The 16,175-nt window shown below is 47.0% G+C and overlaps 2 protein-coding genes across 2 annotated transcripts; both read left to right on the forward strand.

Moving 5' to 3' along the window:
* Positions 1–886: 886 nt before the first annotated feature.
* Positions 887–4,019, forward strand: DEU56DRAFT_738688 (uncharacterized protein; the record flags this gene model as incomplete). Its single annotated transcript, XM_041348679.1, has 9 exons — positions 887–1,257; positions 1,319–1,750; positions 1,807–2,146; positions 2,300–2,533; positions 2,584–2,766; positions 2,817–2,894; positions 3,436–3,565; positions 3,610–3,647; positions 3,735–4,019. The coding sequence occupies 9 exons, from the start codon at positions 887–889 to the stop codon at positions 4,017–4,019; spliced, it is 2,091 nt and encodes a 696-aa protein (XP_041207318.1).
* Positions 4,020–5,265: 1,246 nt separating this feature from the next.
* DEU56DRAFT_756973 (uncharacterized protein) lies at positions 5,266–6,668 on the forward strand (the record flags this gene model as incomplete). The annotated part of the gene is made up of 7 exons (XM_041350078.1): positions 5,266–5,436; positions 5,490–5,657; positions 5,718–5,879; positions 5,933–6,024; positions 6,085–6,177; positions 6,230–6,327; positions 6,652–6,668. 7 exons carry the CDS (start codon positions 5,266–5,268, stop codon positions 6,666–6,668), a joined length of 801 nt encoding a protein of 266 aa, XP_041207319.1.
* Between the last annotated feature and the right edge of the window lie 9,507 nt (positions 6,669–16,175).

Genomic DNA, 16,175 nt, shown 5'->3' on the forward strand with positions numbered 1-16,175 from the left:
GTTTGGCGCATCAAGTCATCCTTTTCCCTTCTCATACACTTTCCTTGCCTCCAATACAGTAAGCACATCATCTCTGTCCGCTTTATCCAGATCCTTCCATTTGACATCAACTTCTGTTGTACTAAGCGCCCGCACCTCGACATCCATACTTGCTTGCACAACATCGCGCTGGCCCATAGTTGCAAGGTCTACACCCCAAGATGAACTAAACTGAATTTGCAATGGCCCACTAGCCTTTTAGACAAGCATGTAAGCGCAATTTCAATGGAACGCACCTTGGTCTTGAACTGATTGGCATATGTTCTGTTTCTCCAGGCTGGATTCAAAGAACTCTCCACTGACGTCTTCTACACCACTTTAGTCAGCTGCTATGACCCAACAAAGGACAAAAGGAACTCACCATGTTCTCCTGGGCTTTAACAAAGGATTGTTTGACAGTGGAAGAATTGATGGGAATGGCGCTGTAAGCAGTGGTGAGTCTTTTTCTTTAATGGGTAATAAGTTACATGACGAAGTACATGCACATGCAATAATAGATCTGCCAGATTTGAAGAGCCACAGATTGCAGGTTCTCCACTGATACGTGCAACAGGTTTCCGATCGCCGGTAAGACATGTGAGGCGGGAGGCGGGAAAGTAAACCAGTTACTTTCCCGCCATGGGAAATCTGCATCAGCGTCAATGGCAAGCAGCGAGTTTCTGTTACAGAGTACTCTACAATGGCTGACTGTCAGTTATCTCCTTCAGAATTAAACCTTATCATCTGTGCATTGATGCAGCTGGGCGAAGGGGCCCAAACATTGGCCTTGCGACTGCAAGACCTGACTCGGACAACCGGACCATCTTGCCTAACCTTTTCAATCATCCCTGGTGAAATTGGGGACTCCATGCAGATTCCACACCCCACAGAGGCTTATCGAAGACGTAGGCCCCAGGCCCCATCGGATCCCAATTGTCCCAGGAATAGTAGGAAACTGGTTGGGATGCGGTGGTACGTCGGAGACAATATGGCTCATACGAGCACAGCCTCACCGGACACCGTTATCTCTGCACTTGCCGCAATTCACCCGGAATCCAAAGAGATGGAACCAAAGATGTGGATGGATAGAGTGAACCAGGTGTGCATATCTTCTTGGGATGACAGCATAATGTCAGTCCTTCAGCGTTGTTATGCCTTTTCATCTCAAGAGGTGGGCGTGGTGTTCATGAAGATGCTGAGTTATGTTGAGCTAGCGGTGAAATGTCAAAGGTGCGCTTTGTGTGTTAATGGCGACTTCTTGTGAACGTGTTTCTAACTATCGATTTAGTCTCCTGCACAGTTCAACCGATGTCTCCAGTCTGCGCGATATTTATGCTACTTTCGTCGCACCTCTGCCCAACGGCAAGCCCACTTTGCATACCTTTGTGTTCTGGAACACCTTGGGCCATAAATTTGGCCAATTGGCTGCTGGTGGATCAATATATGTTTTACTCATGGTGGCGGGCCTGGATCTGTACTGGAGCATTGCCAGAGCACTTGGTCGTGTTCCTTTTGAGGTAGGAAAGATGCTCAGAAGGCCTGACAATTCTCCTGCAGGGAAACTTGTGCGTAGCCAGATCATTCCGATCATTGCCTTTATGAGAGAGAAGCTCCCTCTTTCCTTTGAGAATCGCTTCTGCATCGATTTCAACATCTTACACGGACTCTCTGCTACAGTGGATTGCACGTCCTTGAAAGATTCAGATAGGTTCTTTGATTGCTTGGAAAGGAAGTGAGTGGCACACACCAGTTGTCCTGAACATCAGCTAATGTTTGAACAAATGGAAGTGACTATAAGTTCCCATCAAGATCGTGTTCTTCCTGGAAGCCCTGCTTGACTCCAGTCCTAGACGACCTCCTGCCAGTTTTCAACATAGTGGCTACAGCTGATGGCTGGAATCCGAACGTCAATTCATCAAAGTATAATGCCTCAGATGGGCAAGGGCTTTTCGCTGACATCAATATGGAGATCGCTGTAGTGGCTACGCAATTCGATCCTTCTTTATCGGAGAACCAAAGATTCACTGCTGAGCACGATAGGACGCTTAACAAGGCCTGGACTAAGAAAGAGAGGGAATTGGCGGAGACCAGGGTGGATGTCAGTGACCTGTCAGCGCTGCAAAGTAAGGTATGAGAATTTCAATGCAGATAGTGCCCAGTGAGACTGAAGATGAAGATGAAGCTTGATACGTTCTATCCTGGGGGGCACAAGCTGGGAGATTCATATGTCCGAATCTCAATGGATATAATACCAGGGTACGTCTTTCTCCATTCTGAATAGAATTTGACCAATGAAGACTGCAGAGCGCTGCAACTTTGCAATGCGGATGGATCCCTCATGGCTTTTGTTTGCAACGCGATGCCGGACGCCATGAGAGAGACTCTCTATGACAGGCTGAAGGCGTCCTTTGACAACCTGGACATCTTCCAAAGTCAGCTGCCCTGTTCCACCCACAAAAGAGACGATTGGTTTGAGACAGTACATTTCTCTTGGTGGAATCATTATGGGGTATCGGTAAATGCTCAACTCTCTAGGCATGCTGACAAGCTGACTTGGGGCTACAGGGTGAAGCAGCTCCTGAAGATGTTCATCCGCACTTCCTTGGGGCCAGAGCTGCAAAGGGCTGCCGTGAATTCAACTTCACCCAGATGTTGCCTTATCTATCGCAAGAAACGTTCAACCATAAACAGCTCTACCTTAATATTCAGGCATCGCTGGCTGATGTTTTTGAGTGGATTGAGACTGTGGTAAGCCCGCCGCACATGCAGGAAGAGGAGCAACTAATGTATCATGCTAGTTTCGGGCCTGCTTGCCCAAAGAGTACAAGGCATTGGTGGAACTGGTGGAGTTGCTACCAGGGAAGCCAGATAGTCCAGTAGCTCCGTTCCTCTCACTGGTGATCAACATTAATGTGGCCACGCTTGCACATCGAGACGCTAAAGATAAGTTGCTTTGTTTGGTATTGGCAGTGGGGCACTTCACAGGGGGAGGAATAGTGTTGAAGGAGCAGGGTCTTGTGGTGGAGCTTAGGCATGGCAATTTCATCGCATTTACTTCTGCTGATACCACTCATTTCAACTTGGAGTATGTGGGTGAGAGAGCATCACTGGTTTTACACACAGATGGGGGGTTCGATAAGTGGAAGGAGGGGCGTAATGGTTGGGAGGATCACTCATTCTTCCACTGACCTGACGTTCAAATATTGTCTATCTTATTTCAATCACACAGTATTATCTCAAGTAAAGAAGCGAACATCAACCGAAGAGTAAGCTTAATTCAAAGTAAGCAATGTTATTTAATATATAGTCGAAATTCACAGAGAACTTTGTACTTTGTGTTCGAACCACTTTCACCAGCAAGATCTAATGCCACCCAAATCAAAAAGAGGCACTGCAAAGCCCAAGTCCAATCCCAAGGCTGTTTCTAAGGCCCCTTCCTCATCAACATCTACTAAAAAGTTCTCAGCAGCAGACGCAAAAAGATTGGCAGAACTGCAAAAGGCTCAAAAGGCTGCTCAAACAGCAGAGGAGGCGGACAAGAAAAGAGGTGAGATTCAACAGTACAGTTGTGATAATACTAACACTGTTCAGTCACACGAAAGCGATCGGCAGCTCTACTGGAGCAAGAGGTGCAAGCTGAAAGGGACGACAGGGGCCAGCAAAGCTCAAGGCCCAATAAGCGCATCAGAAAATCTGTACCAGAATCTTCTGATGAGGAAGAGCCAGCCCTCGACACCCTACAAGAACTATTAACTTTCAATGCAGATGATGAGGAGGATGACGACTGTGACCACGAAGTTCCTGAAGAAACTCCAGCATCTCAAAATAAAGAATCACCTTTGGAGAATGACGATGATAGGGAGGACAGCAGGGAGGACAGCGGGGTGGACGAGGAGGAAGGTTCTGATGAGGAGGAGATTAGTAGCAAGAAGGGGTATAGCAAGCTGCTGGACGATGACCAGGTGCGAGTCACATATTTCATCATTTGTTTATCTCCCTGAGTCCTATAATAGGTCGTGGTAGGAGATGATGTTGAGCCATCAAGCTCGGGCCCCAGTAGGTGCTCCAGCATCCTCAACACCAAAGTGACCCTTGCCATGTTCACAACACCACACTCCAAGAGAATAGCTAGCATTGCCAACATGAGTGTCATATACCGTACACTGAGCCCCTGAATCATATCCCATCTCTCCCAAGAAACAATGTCCAGACCTCCGAAATGTAGCCAAGCTATACCTTAACCCTATCCCTACCCCTCGGCAGGATAACTCCGCATCCCAGTCTCCACCGGACATACCCCTCAGCAGGATCTGCCCTGTTTCCCATATACATCGGACGTCCTATTCATTGGTCCTCCTCCTGTATACCTCGGATCTCCTTTTCATCGGACGTCCTATTCGTCGGACGTCCTATTCGTCGGATCCCACTCATGTCGTCCACTCGTCCGCTCGTCCACTCGTCCACTCGTCCGCTCCTCCTGTATTCGTCGGACATCCTATACGTCGGACCCGCTCGGGTCCACTTAACCCCTAAGCATCGGACCCTAAACATCGGACCTACTCAGATCTGTCCTCTCGGACATCCTGTCCTTCTGTCCTTTCGGACTTCCTGTCCTCTCGGACTTCCTGTCCTTCTGTCCCCTCGGACTTCCTGTCTTTCCGTCCTTATACCTGTCTGTTCTGTCCCCCACGTCCGCCGGACTAAAGCCCCTATTCTCCGGGTGTACTAAGCCCCTATTGTCCGGCGGACTAATCCTCTTATGTCGGCCGGACTAACCCTCCTTACGTCGGCCGGACTAACCCTCCTTACGTCGGCCGACGAACCCCCTTTATGTCGGCCGGACGAACCCCCTTTATGTCGGCCGGACTAATCCTCTTATGTCAGCCGGACTAACCCTATGATCGGCCGGACTAACCCTCCTTACGTCGGCCGACGAACCCCCTTTATGTCGGCCGGACTAATCCTCTTATGTCAGCCGGACTAACCCTATGATCGGCCGGACTAACCCTCCTTACGTCGGCCGACGAACCCTCCTTATGTCAGCCGGACTAACCCCCTGAACATCGGCCCAACTCTTCCTCGAAAAGCCTACCAGACTTGTCCTCTTGAAGTCCATTGGGATTCATCATCCTCCCTTGGACTTTGTTTCTAGCCTTCGGAAATTAAGGGCACGTACTCGGGTAAGGGGCGCAGCGCACGAGCTGAAGCCAAGCCCTTCGGATCCGCCCTTTGAGCACGGTCTTAACAATGAGCATGAGACGCCATGGAGCTTTGTCAGATGGCTTCCCCACCAACCAGCAGAAGGAATGCAAGGCATGGGATGTCATTCTTGAGGCTTGTCAAGGCAACGATCAGCTGACAGAGAGGCTAACCCAGCTTGAGAACAACCTGGACATGAAGAACTTGTTGGTGAACTACGTACGTGCCTGGATATTCAAGTAGATGATGCTGATTGATCGCTCTGATCACAGACATGGCAATGGCAGGGGACAATGAGGGCTGAACTTGTACTGAAGGCTAGGCAAGGTACACCTGCCTGGTTTGGGCTTACTGAGCTGGAGAGTAGTGAGGAGGTCATTAGCGCCTGCAAATGGCTTCTGAAGGACAACATTTTTCTACATGGCGACATCAACTTAAAGGTAAGTGCTAATAATTCATATACTATGAATTACGCTCATTTAGATTCGCTTAAATCACAGCAAAGGACGTATGACAAAACCAAGCCCTGGATGAACCAAGGCCTGGTGTTATTGATCTCTGACCAGTTTTGGTCAGTAAAGGAAGATGCTATTAAGATGGGTAAACAAAATAACTTATATCTGGAGTTTCCTGATGCTCTGCTGGCCCTTTGTGCCAGTGCGGTGAGTTTGTGATTTATATGAGAGGACATTGCTAATGAAAATGTCTCTTCTAGATTCAATGTGCGCTCAGAGGCTTCTTATCAAATGGCAAGCTTAAAGGAATGGGATCTGTTGTCTCCTTCACTGATGAAACCTATTGCGCTGAGTTTGTTTCTTCCTCTTCTCTGACTTTACTTATGCTAATGTAGATGTTCTCTTTTGACAGGTTCTCTGGCTACAAATCTCTGCTTTCTGAGTTCAAGAACAATACCCCAATTTTCTACAAGCTGATGAAGATGGACATGAAGGACACTCTCAAGTATATTTTGGTTGGTTTATTATTAGCTCTAGCTAATGATTTTTTTTTGTAGAAAGGTATCTCTAGACGCTTGCAGCATGCTTAAGAAAACCAGCACCATGAAAATTGACAAGGAAGCTATAGAGGAGGCTGCAGCATTCCAGTCCGATAGTGAGTAGGAGATGCGTATGATGACGATTTAGTAGTACATTTCATTAGCATGTTCCTAAAATCAAATTGCATATCATTTGGATTTTTTTACGTTCCTTGCTGAGGTCACAGTAGCCATTATAGCAACTAGTAGCTACTAGTTGCTATAATGCACAAGTACATTTTATGAAAATCACTTGCGCATTATAGCACTGAGCTGTCATAATAGCTGCTGAAAGTGGGGGCATTCCATAGTAAGATTTTTTGTAAAAGCATGCTGCTATTATGAGGGCTATAGAAGGGACTTGCCAATAATTGGCATTTATGCTATAACAGCTATTATAGCTCCTAGATACTACTAGGAGGTGTTGGGAGCTATAATGGCAAATACACATTTTCCTGATGCATCACTTCCTCACAGAGATCTTCTGCCCGCTAATGCAGCCAGCTATCCTTCATTGCGACAATCAATCCGCTATTGCACTCGCCAATTCTGGCGCGTTTCACGCGCGCACCAAGCACATAGACATTCACTATCATTTCATTCGTTTCTCTATTGATAAAGGTTCTATTTTACTAGAATACTGCCCTACAGACAGTATGATTGCTGATGCCCTCACCAAACCCCTTCCTAGCCTCAAAGCTAAACACTTTGCTACTGCCCTTGGACTTCGCTCGGTTTGAGGGGGAGTGTTGAATATTCTAACGCTCGCTACGTACATTACATAAGCACACTCATTTTCACTTCCTTCGCACGCAGTAAGAGCTCTTCCTCAGTGACTTCCATTAAGTCTACTGAGGTTAGTACCTATTATACATAGTACCTACATCTAACTAATAGTTCCTGTAGCTCGTGTACTCGCTACAGGTATATATTCAATACAGTGACATCCATTAAGTCTACCGAGCTCGTGTACTCACTACACAATGATCCCCTCATAAAGTATTATCTCGCTCACCCCAATCATACACCAACACAGTGAAAGATGCAACTGTGAAACCATAGTCAATGATAGCGAGACGTCAACATCGTCATGCCACTTGCTCTCTACGAACCTTGAAAATAGCTAGAAAACTGAACATAACTGAGGAACGGCCACGAAGCAGGATCATTTGAGACGAAGAAGGTCATATTAGGATGGGGCGTATGGAGTTTGTACAGACCTACCACCATCCAGCGCTTTTTATAGTGATCAGGCTGGATAGTGGCCGTGTCTCGAATCACAATCTTCATTGATCACAGCAAGTAGAAAAGGAATAGTAGTGAGAAGCTGTTGTTTGAAGAACTTTGATGTAACTTATGTCTGCAATCTGCGGAATATTTGAACACCGAAAAAATCTTTTCGTGACTAAACTTGCTGTTTTGGGGATTCTGCATCAGTTCCATCAGCAATCACGAAACATTAGCTATCGATGAACATAGACCAACCACAGGACTTCAATATATCTGAGCCGTGTAGTGACAGAGAACGGACCACTATGATGATGGATGCACAAGGGTCAGAGTGATATTTGCAACATCAGACAGACTGGTAGGAACACCTGAGTTCAAATCTACTTCGGCATGGTTATTGATGATCTTTCCCAGACATCATCCGATCGCGGCGGTGATATACCGGGCTTGGGTGGACTCAGTTTGCAAGACCAGTTACTTATGAGGGAATTCTCACATCAAGGCTATGCGTCGCAGATGCGCAGAGCCTCTGAACAGATTGATGGAGGAGGTGGATAGTTGCGCGATTGCTGATGCTGAATTTCTGCAGTATCCGGGAAAACTCAGGATTTGATTGTGTCGAGGTGCGTTTTTGTTTCCGTTATCGGCTCTTTCCTTCCTTCCTAGACATGCCTTAGTTGCCTATTGACGAGTCCCCGAAGTTATTGGGTGGACGGAGTTAATTTGAGACTCATTGACACAACGACTCGACGAGTTTACGGAGTACTAGTACAGACCTTTCGGAAAGTCTTGACTCACGTGTTCGAAATGGTTCAAAAATAGTGAAAATGTCGAAAATTCATTTAAATTCCTTTCGAGTTTTGTATGCCTCTGAACAGCTTCAAAAACATCATATTTCACAAGTTTCTCACTCATACTCGTCATGGTCTACCAGAAGACCAGGTTTGATCGGAAAGAACGAGCCCTGTGCCTGCTTTTGGAGGAAGGACAGGACATCGAGCGCATTGATGTTGCTCTTGGAGTATCGTCAAGAAGTATAGAGCGGTGGGAGGCAAATTATGATGAACATGGACGTTGTGGGAGAAATCGTAGAAGTCCACTATAGTGATAGCGTACCGATCCTGCTGGGTGCGAGAATAGTAGTCGACCCAAGGGGATAGCTCTGAGAGCAGTTCCTCAAATATGAGCAAGGGGAACAGTGAAGAAGGAAGTGATGCACTGAAGACAGAACGGCTGTGTACGTGAGGAGATGCGGAGATGCGAGAATGCGCGGAGATGCGAGGTATGTGGAGATGCGAGGTATGCAGATGCGGAGATGCGAGGTATGCGGATGCGGAGAAACGAGTGAATGTCTAGAGGGTACCAGGTATGCGAACGGGTAGGGTACCAGGTATGCGAAACGGGTAGGGTACCAGGTATCAGAACAGGTAATCAGGTAGAGCAAACTAGGTACCAGGTATATGCGAAGACGTGCAGAAACCGCTTTGCAAAGGAACTCAACTAGGACTAGCAATAGTCAACTGTCAATGGCGATGCGAGCGTTCACGCAGGATGAGAAGGCAAACAAGTGATTGCTCAAGCAAGGAAAGACAAGGTAAGACTAACTAGTGACTCCGCAACACACAACCAGAGAGAGGGAATGTAGGAAAGTGAGGTCCGTACGAGTCTGCGATGTAGTATATAACAGAGTCTGTAAGAAACCGGAACCGTATAAGCAGGCGCATATGCAAGCGAAGTCGGAAGGAGATACATGTAAGTAATGGTACACGGCCTCGTGTATGGGAACTGATATGTAACTGGCCCTGCGAACGGTTAGGAATGACTAACTAAGAAGGAGAATGCACCAGTGAGGACGGACAGATGAAGACAGGACATGGACAGATAGTGCGTTGTGATGCGATGAGTGCATGGATTCCGCAACCTCATGTGATGGTCCGCAACGGCCTGTGGAAGTTATGCGTGACTTCATCCAGTAAGGGGAAATGGTGCCGTACGGGGCTGCAGCCCGATCGTCTCCTACAATGTATTAACCCTCCTACACCAATCATGGGTCGCCCTTGCTTGCTGGATCAAGTTATGACAGACGAGATCCACAAGCTGCTAGCTGAAACCCTGTCACTGCTACTTGACAAGATCGGCGAATGGCTCGCCATATACCACGATCAGCCAATATCGACGACAACTCTCCATGAACACCTCAGGGACCTTGGTCTCACCTACAAAGGGTCGTGGCCGAACATGATGACGGTTTCCGAGCTGATTGGTTGCACAACATGACAGCCAACTATACAGCTGAGCAGTTTGTGTTCCTGGACGAGTCAAGCAAAGATGACCGCACCACACTCCCTAGATATGGTTGGTCACTCAGTGGACAAGCCCCCTTTGACAGTGTCCGCTTGAACAGGGCATTCGATACAGCGTGCTGCCGGCTCTCACCATTGACGACTATATGACTGTCCGAGTCGTTGAAGGATCTATAGACGGCGCAGAGTTCTACGATTTCGTTGTCAACGACGTAGCAAGTATATCCTTTTCAGTGTCTGAATCATCAATAGATTCATCATCAGAGTGTTGTGAATGAGAGGCATCCTCCTCATCGGAGCATTCAGTTACTGTATTAGACATAATCTAATGTTCAAAAGAATGACAGATATGCTTTTCTGCTCGACTTTGAAGGCGAGTTTGCTGGATTTTCGATTTATTTGAATTTTCAACATTTCTACTATTTTTGAACCATTTCTATACGAAGTAGTCAAACTAGCGGAGAGACACGCTCAGTAAGTCGCGGAGAACAATACTATATTCATTGATATGTACCTAGCAGAGAGACACACTGGTATGCTAATCAGTATGTGTGAGATACGAGCAAGATGAAGTCTACACACCTCAGTAAGTCGCATAGAACAATACTGAGGTGCATGATGCGAGACGAGCAAGATTAAATACCAGTAACTAACAAGACCGGTGAAACAATGTGCGGAGAGTACTCGTATGGTCAAGAAGCAAAGAAGAAGAAGACACCAAGTGTAATGACACATGTGGTGTTGATGGTGATAGCGTCAAGAAGGAAATTGAAAGACTAAAGGTAAAAAGCTTACAATTTCGAACACGTGAGTCAAGACTTTCCGAAAGGTCTGTAGTACTGGCCCCTGGGGAAATTTTTAAATTAACCGAATTGAGCCCGAGTCGGCTGTACGTATGACATGTACATTTGATAGCCCCCACGCATTTCGTGCCCAGCACGCATTAATGATTCAACATGTCAGTGCACAACAAGGAGCATTGGTTATCATGCCAGTGAGCACTGTGTCAGCTCCCCAGATAAGATGGTCAAGCTGGGCACTGCAATTACAGGAAACCATGTGCAAGAGTTCTGATACAGGTTCTACACACAAAGCTTTGTCTCGTCATCTGAAATGCTAGGGCCACTTCTGAGCTAAAGTTTCAACTAGGATCAAAGGTCTACAAATGGTCTCCCAGACTGAACTGACCTCTGTCCGGTTTAACCACAGACTCTGACCACTCCAGGGACCATGTACATATATTCAAAGCAGTACTATCTACTACACCTGTGCCACCACAGTTTGAACTCTAGGTATCACTACTTTCCGAATAAAGCCTTGCTCCACCTTGCACAGCACCAGTCCCTGAAATACCTTAGATGCCTGTACACAACAAGCCCTCTTCACCCACACCTCCATGTCCAACCCAACCCTACACGTCAACAATCCCTACGACCCTATAAACACCCTCGACGACATCCCGGGTTTCCACTGAGCTCTCCACGAATTCCTTCAATCTTGCAAGCACGAAAGCAATCCAGACAAGTCCTTCCGTCCTCATCACTCCCACAACACATTCCAGAAACTGAGATCACTGCAGACAAAGATTTTACTTTGCGGCTGATATTTTCCAATGTGTGGATGGGTCTCATGTCTTTCGAGGACAAGCTTTGTGCATTTTGGCTTCTGCTGATCGCATCAAGCACAGTATCACTAATGCTCCTGTGCATTGTAAATGCCCTAGCAGCCTTGCAGGTCGTCTTGCGGGCTACATCATTCCCTCTCTCAGCACTAGCGGCACATAATAGATTGCGGGTATGACACCCGTGGAGCACCATGCTGAATTCGTCTATGCAGAGAGTCTTTTGGCTGGCAAGACAATATGTTTTGTGTGGGATTCACGCTTTGAGGGCGCTGGCTGATGCCGCAACAGAGTCTTCTTGGGATCGTGTATTCGGGCGATTGGTTGGCGTTCATCAGGGAGGTGTGCGTGTTTCGTTCTTTCTCCGTTTTTTCACTCACTGATACCAAAGTATGATCGCAAACACCTAGACTAAACATGCGCACCGCTAGCTCCATATACCGCCAACTCGTTAAATGGATCTTGACAGTCGATGTGGCACACGCTATTCCACACCCCAAACTGCAAGCTACTATCTCAACACCTAATTCCAATTCCACATCAGGGGGCACAGGAGCAGAAACTGACATCAAAGAAACGCCACCACAGTCAAGCACTGCAAGCTTTGCAAGCGCCCGTCATACCTTCTACCTCCCGTTCTCCTTCTCCTCCTTCCCCCAAGCTCACACCTACACACGAACTCACATCCCCACTCACATAATCTCCCACCCTAGCATCCACGCACCACCTGATGTTGGTAGACAGATATATCATTATGGGCTATAGCCCTAAAACTGGGATACATCCCTCAATTCAACTATCCATTGACATGATACATCACTGTAGGCTAATTATCCATCTATGTGCTGCCATGGTTCTCCATCCGTAGTGATGGACGGGTCCAGTTTGGTCCAGTTCACTGGCAAATTCTGGGAACCGAGAACCGAACCATAGGTCCAGTTCTCTCCACAAACAGAACCATGGACCGGACCATCGGTTCAGTCCGATAACGGTCCAGTTCCAGTTCATCAAGGGTCCGAACCCTGAACCGGACCATCCAAATCTAAGCTCAAAAAAAAATTCATTTTGGCCAGAGATGTAGAGTAGTATACAACAAAGAGAAAATAAAACTACTCGCTATCTTCATCTGCATCATCATGGAGGGCAGCAATCAGTGCATCCAAGTGCTGCTCGGCATCACTGGCAGCAGAGATGTGACCATTGCGGTATGCACTCTTTAACAACTGCAAGCTCTCAAAAACATCTGATTTGAGACGGTTCCGCCACTTGGTTCCTGTCAATCCGCCACTCGAAAAGGCACGTTCCGAGGGTGTAGAAGAGCCTTGTATGGGCAAGTAGTCCCTGGCCATGCGTGAAAGAGTTGGGTACTGCGACTGGTGGTGCTGTACAAATCTTCGTTAGTCAACTCGTATGCTTGTGATAGCATAAAAACTCACCCCCCACCAACCTACAACATCATCAGTCTGCTCGAGAGGACTTCCAAGATAAGCCGTAAGTTCAGCGCGAGGGTTCAGCTTGGTGCGATCTGATGCAAGACGTGCTTGCACAGCTGCAAGCACCCACGAACGGCCATACTGACCATGCAAGTCAGATGTCCCTTGTTCATTGTCAGCCTCTACAGCAACAGAGGTCGGGGCCACGTAGTACTCATCGAACTATGGATGTATTAATTAGCCTGTGACGACCACACAAGGAAAAAAAATTACCACTTGTTTGAGCCTATCGAGGCCAACATCGAACAACTCCTGGTCCCACTGATGTTCGGCATATGCAATCTTGACATTGGGGTCAAGTGCTTCAAAGCCGTAACATCAGTATCATCATACTAAGTGAAGAAGTAAGAACATACCAAGGCAAATAAAATATATGTCCGTGTCCTTCGTTTTGTCGTACCACTTCGCAACATTTTCCAAAGCCTTTTGAATGGCATCACCGACTTTGGAAAATCGTGGGAGCTTGGCCATATTTTCCCACGACTTCTGTAAGAATTTGAGGACATGAATTGTCCGCCAAATGGAAGGGTCGCGCGAGCTAGAAAACGTTTGTGTAGCACTTGCTGGTTCCTACCATTGTTGTCAGTGTATAAAGAATATAAAAAAATGTAGCTAGTCGTAATGATAAACCTGTAGAACCTTGTGCATTAACCTGAGCTTTTCCCAGTCCTTTCTGTCGAGTCGAAAATCTGCATAGGACTTCCCTTTGAGGTTCAGAACATCTTTGCTGTCGTCAGCAAGCTCAACAAACAGATTAACGCCCTAGCGAGATGTCACAATTAGCTTTAAGTTTTAAAACATAGTATATGAGAGAGACGTACCTTCTGAAGCAAAAGCATGCGTGAGATAAAACTATGCATTGAAGCCCAGCGTGTCCGCACCCACTGCATCAGCTTGAGGGTAGGAACATCTGCCTGCTTACACAATTGAGTGAAAAAGTGTGAGCCTGCAGTGATGCGCAAATCTGTAATATTTATTAGTCAGTAGAAACGAGGGCTGCAAGATAGCATACCTGCTTCACCAGCGCTAGTGCCTTTCCGATTGTGTCCCCAACTCTGAATTCCTTGTCATCGTCATCATCCTCCTCCTGGTCACCCTCGACATCAACATCTTCCAAGTCGGCCTCCAAGTCGGCCTCTAAAGCATCGAGATCAATGTCTTTACCATCCAGCTGAACGTGTTTGAATGCCGCCTTTATCTTTTTGAGAAGCTTGCGAGCCGATGTTGGCGAGACAGTGGTGACAAAACATCCGGCAGCGAGGTTGATGGTATGTTCCATGCATCTGTTCAAACAGTGAGAAATATATAGATGCGTGACACGGTGATCATACCTGACATGACCTTGAACAGGATCCCACATCTTTGCACCAGCAGCCTTATCAGTGTTGATGATATCTGCAAAGGTGGCAAGGCACGTGTCATTGCTCGATGCATTATCACAGGTAAACGAACCTACCTGGTTGTTATTTAGTATTACATAGATTAAAAACAAATGAAAGTACTTACTTTTGGACGAAGACCGTACCGGTCCACTGTGCGCACAAGTAAAGTAGCCATGTTTGCTCCAGTATGACGTCCTTTGATGGGCGAAAACGCCAGCTGCTCAGTTCGAAGTTTCCAGTCATTAGGTTTATCTGGTTGCGAATGGATGTAATGGCCGGTAACAGACAAAAGTGGATCACCAGGGTCGGATGTCCAAGCGTCAAATGTGAATGAAACCTTTCCAGGTATGTCCTGCAGCGAGTACACTTTAAGATGGTAGATATCACAAAGAGAAAAGAAAAACACCCACCTTGAGAATGTATTGCAGACGTGCTTCAGTAGCCGCTGCTTTCTTCATGATTTCATGGCGAACGGCCTTACGGTGCAGAATGTCGTTGTCAGACAAAGATGGTCGGAGGTAAGTTAGTAGGCGACGGAATAGGCCTTTTTCCACGAGTTGGAATGCCTTGTCCTCACACACGATCAACTCCACGACATAGTCAAGAAGGCCGCTGGTTGTAAATGCAGGTGTGCATGGCTGATGGATTACAATCCCATCAAGACTTCGTTGACTGAAATAAATGTAAGTTAATGAAGTCAAATGTCAGTGCGTACGGGATCAAATATACCTGTCGAGGGTTTCAGTCGTATCAGACTTTGGACATGCCCTTTCGTTCAAGGGAATGTCTAATTTCTTGCAATGTTCTTGATAAACCTTGATATGGTCGGGATGCCTGTATTCTGTCGTTAGCGTGAATACATTGATCACTGATGCGGAAAACTTGCCTTGAGACATGAGTACGGAGGGTTGACATGCTGCCCTTGAAGAAGCATTGTCTAGCGGCAACACCATTCTTTCTAGCGAACACAGTTTTAGCTTTAGTATTTCAAAAAAAAAATTGGAGACCTACTGGCAGACTGTGCACACGTGTCCTGACTCGACAAGCCCAGTATGTGGGTCTACATAATCATCTTTCTTGATGAAGATGGTATGAACATCTGCAGTTCGTTCAGCCTTAGGACGGCAAGTCGAACCCTAGTTTGTACATGAGAAACATGTGGACGAAAGTAATGCTAGTGACTCACCTTACGGTCTGCATCTCCCATAGCTTTTGTCGATGCATATTCACGCTCGACATCATCCTCAACTTTGGTGTCACCACCTACTGCATCGAGATCAGTACCACCAATATCTACATCACTGTCGGATTCCCCATCATGATTGGAAGTAGTAGGGCTTGCAATAATCTTGCGTGCGACCCATCATCTGGTAAGACCGTCGGCAGCTTTTCGTCTACCTTGCGCAGTACTGGATGATGCAACATTGTCGGGATCGAGTATCCTCGTCGAAGGGCGAGGCGCTCGAGTAGAACGACGGGCACCAGCTATGATAGACGCAGGGGGAGCAGCACCAGCAAAGAATGGGTGAATTGTAGATGAGGAGGGGATAGGCTGATCGTCGTCCGCATCATTGTACCATACCATTTCGGACGCATCTTTCAGCTTGCCGTTTGGGCCAACGGTGTGTCAGTAGGGGTTGGCCAGGTCCGAGGCCAGGGGTCTGCCAGGGGTGCCAGGGGTCTTGCCTGGGCCTCGAGGCACTCAGTAGATATACTTTGTGCATGTCAGTAGCTAGTTCTCACCCATTCTGCCACCTTGTTCCCTGTGTGTGGTCTGAGTCCCATGGCCCACTGGCCATGGTCTTCCATAGTCGTACCGACTCAACGGCACTGTCAGACATCATGAGATGTGTTCAATCAATGAGAAGTCAGTTTGCCAGCTAATATACCTTGTAC

The sequence above is a fragment of the Suillus clintonianus genome (assembly GCF_016758775.1).
Source record: "Suillus clintonianus strain FC179 chromosome Unknown DEU56scaffold_46, whole genome shotgun sequence".
Taxonomy (NCBI): domain Eukaryota; kingdom Fungi; phylum Basidiomycota; class Agaricomycetes; order Boletales; family Suillaceae; genus Suillus; species Suillus clintonianus.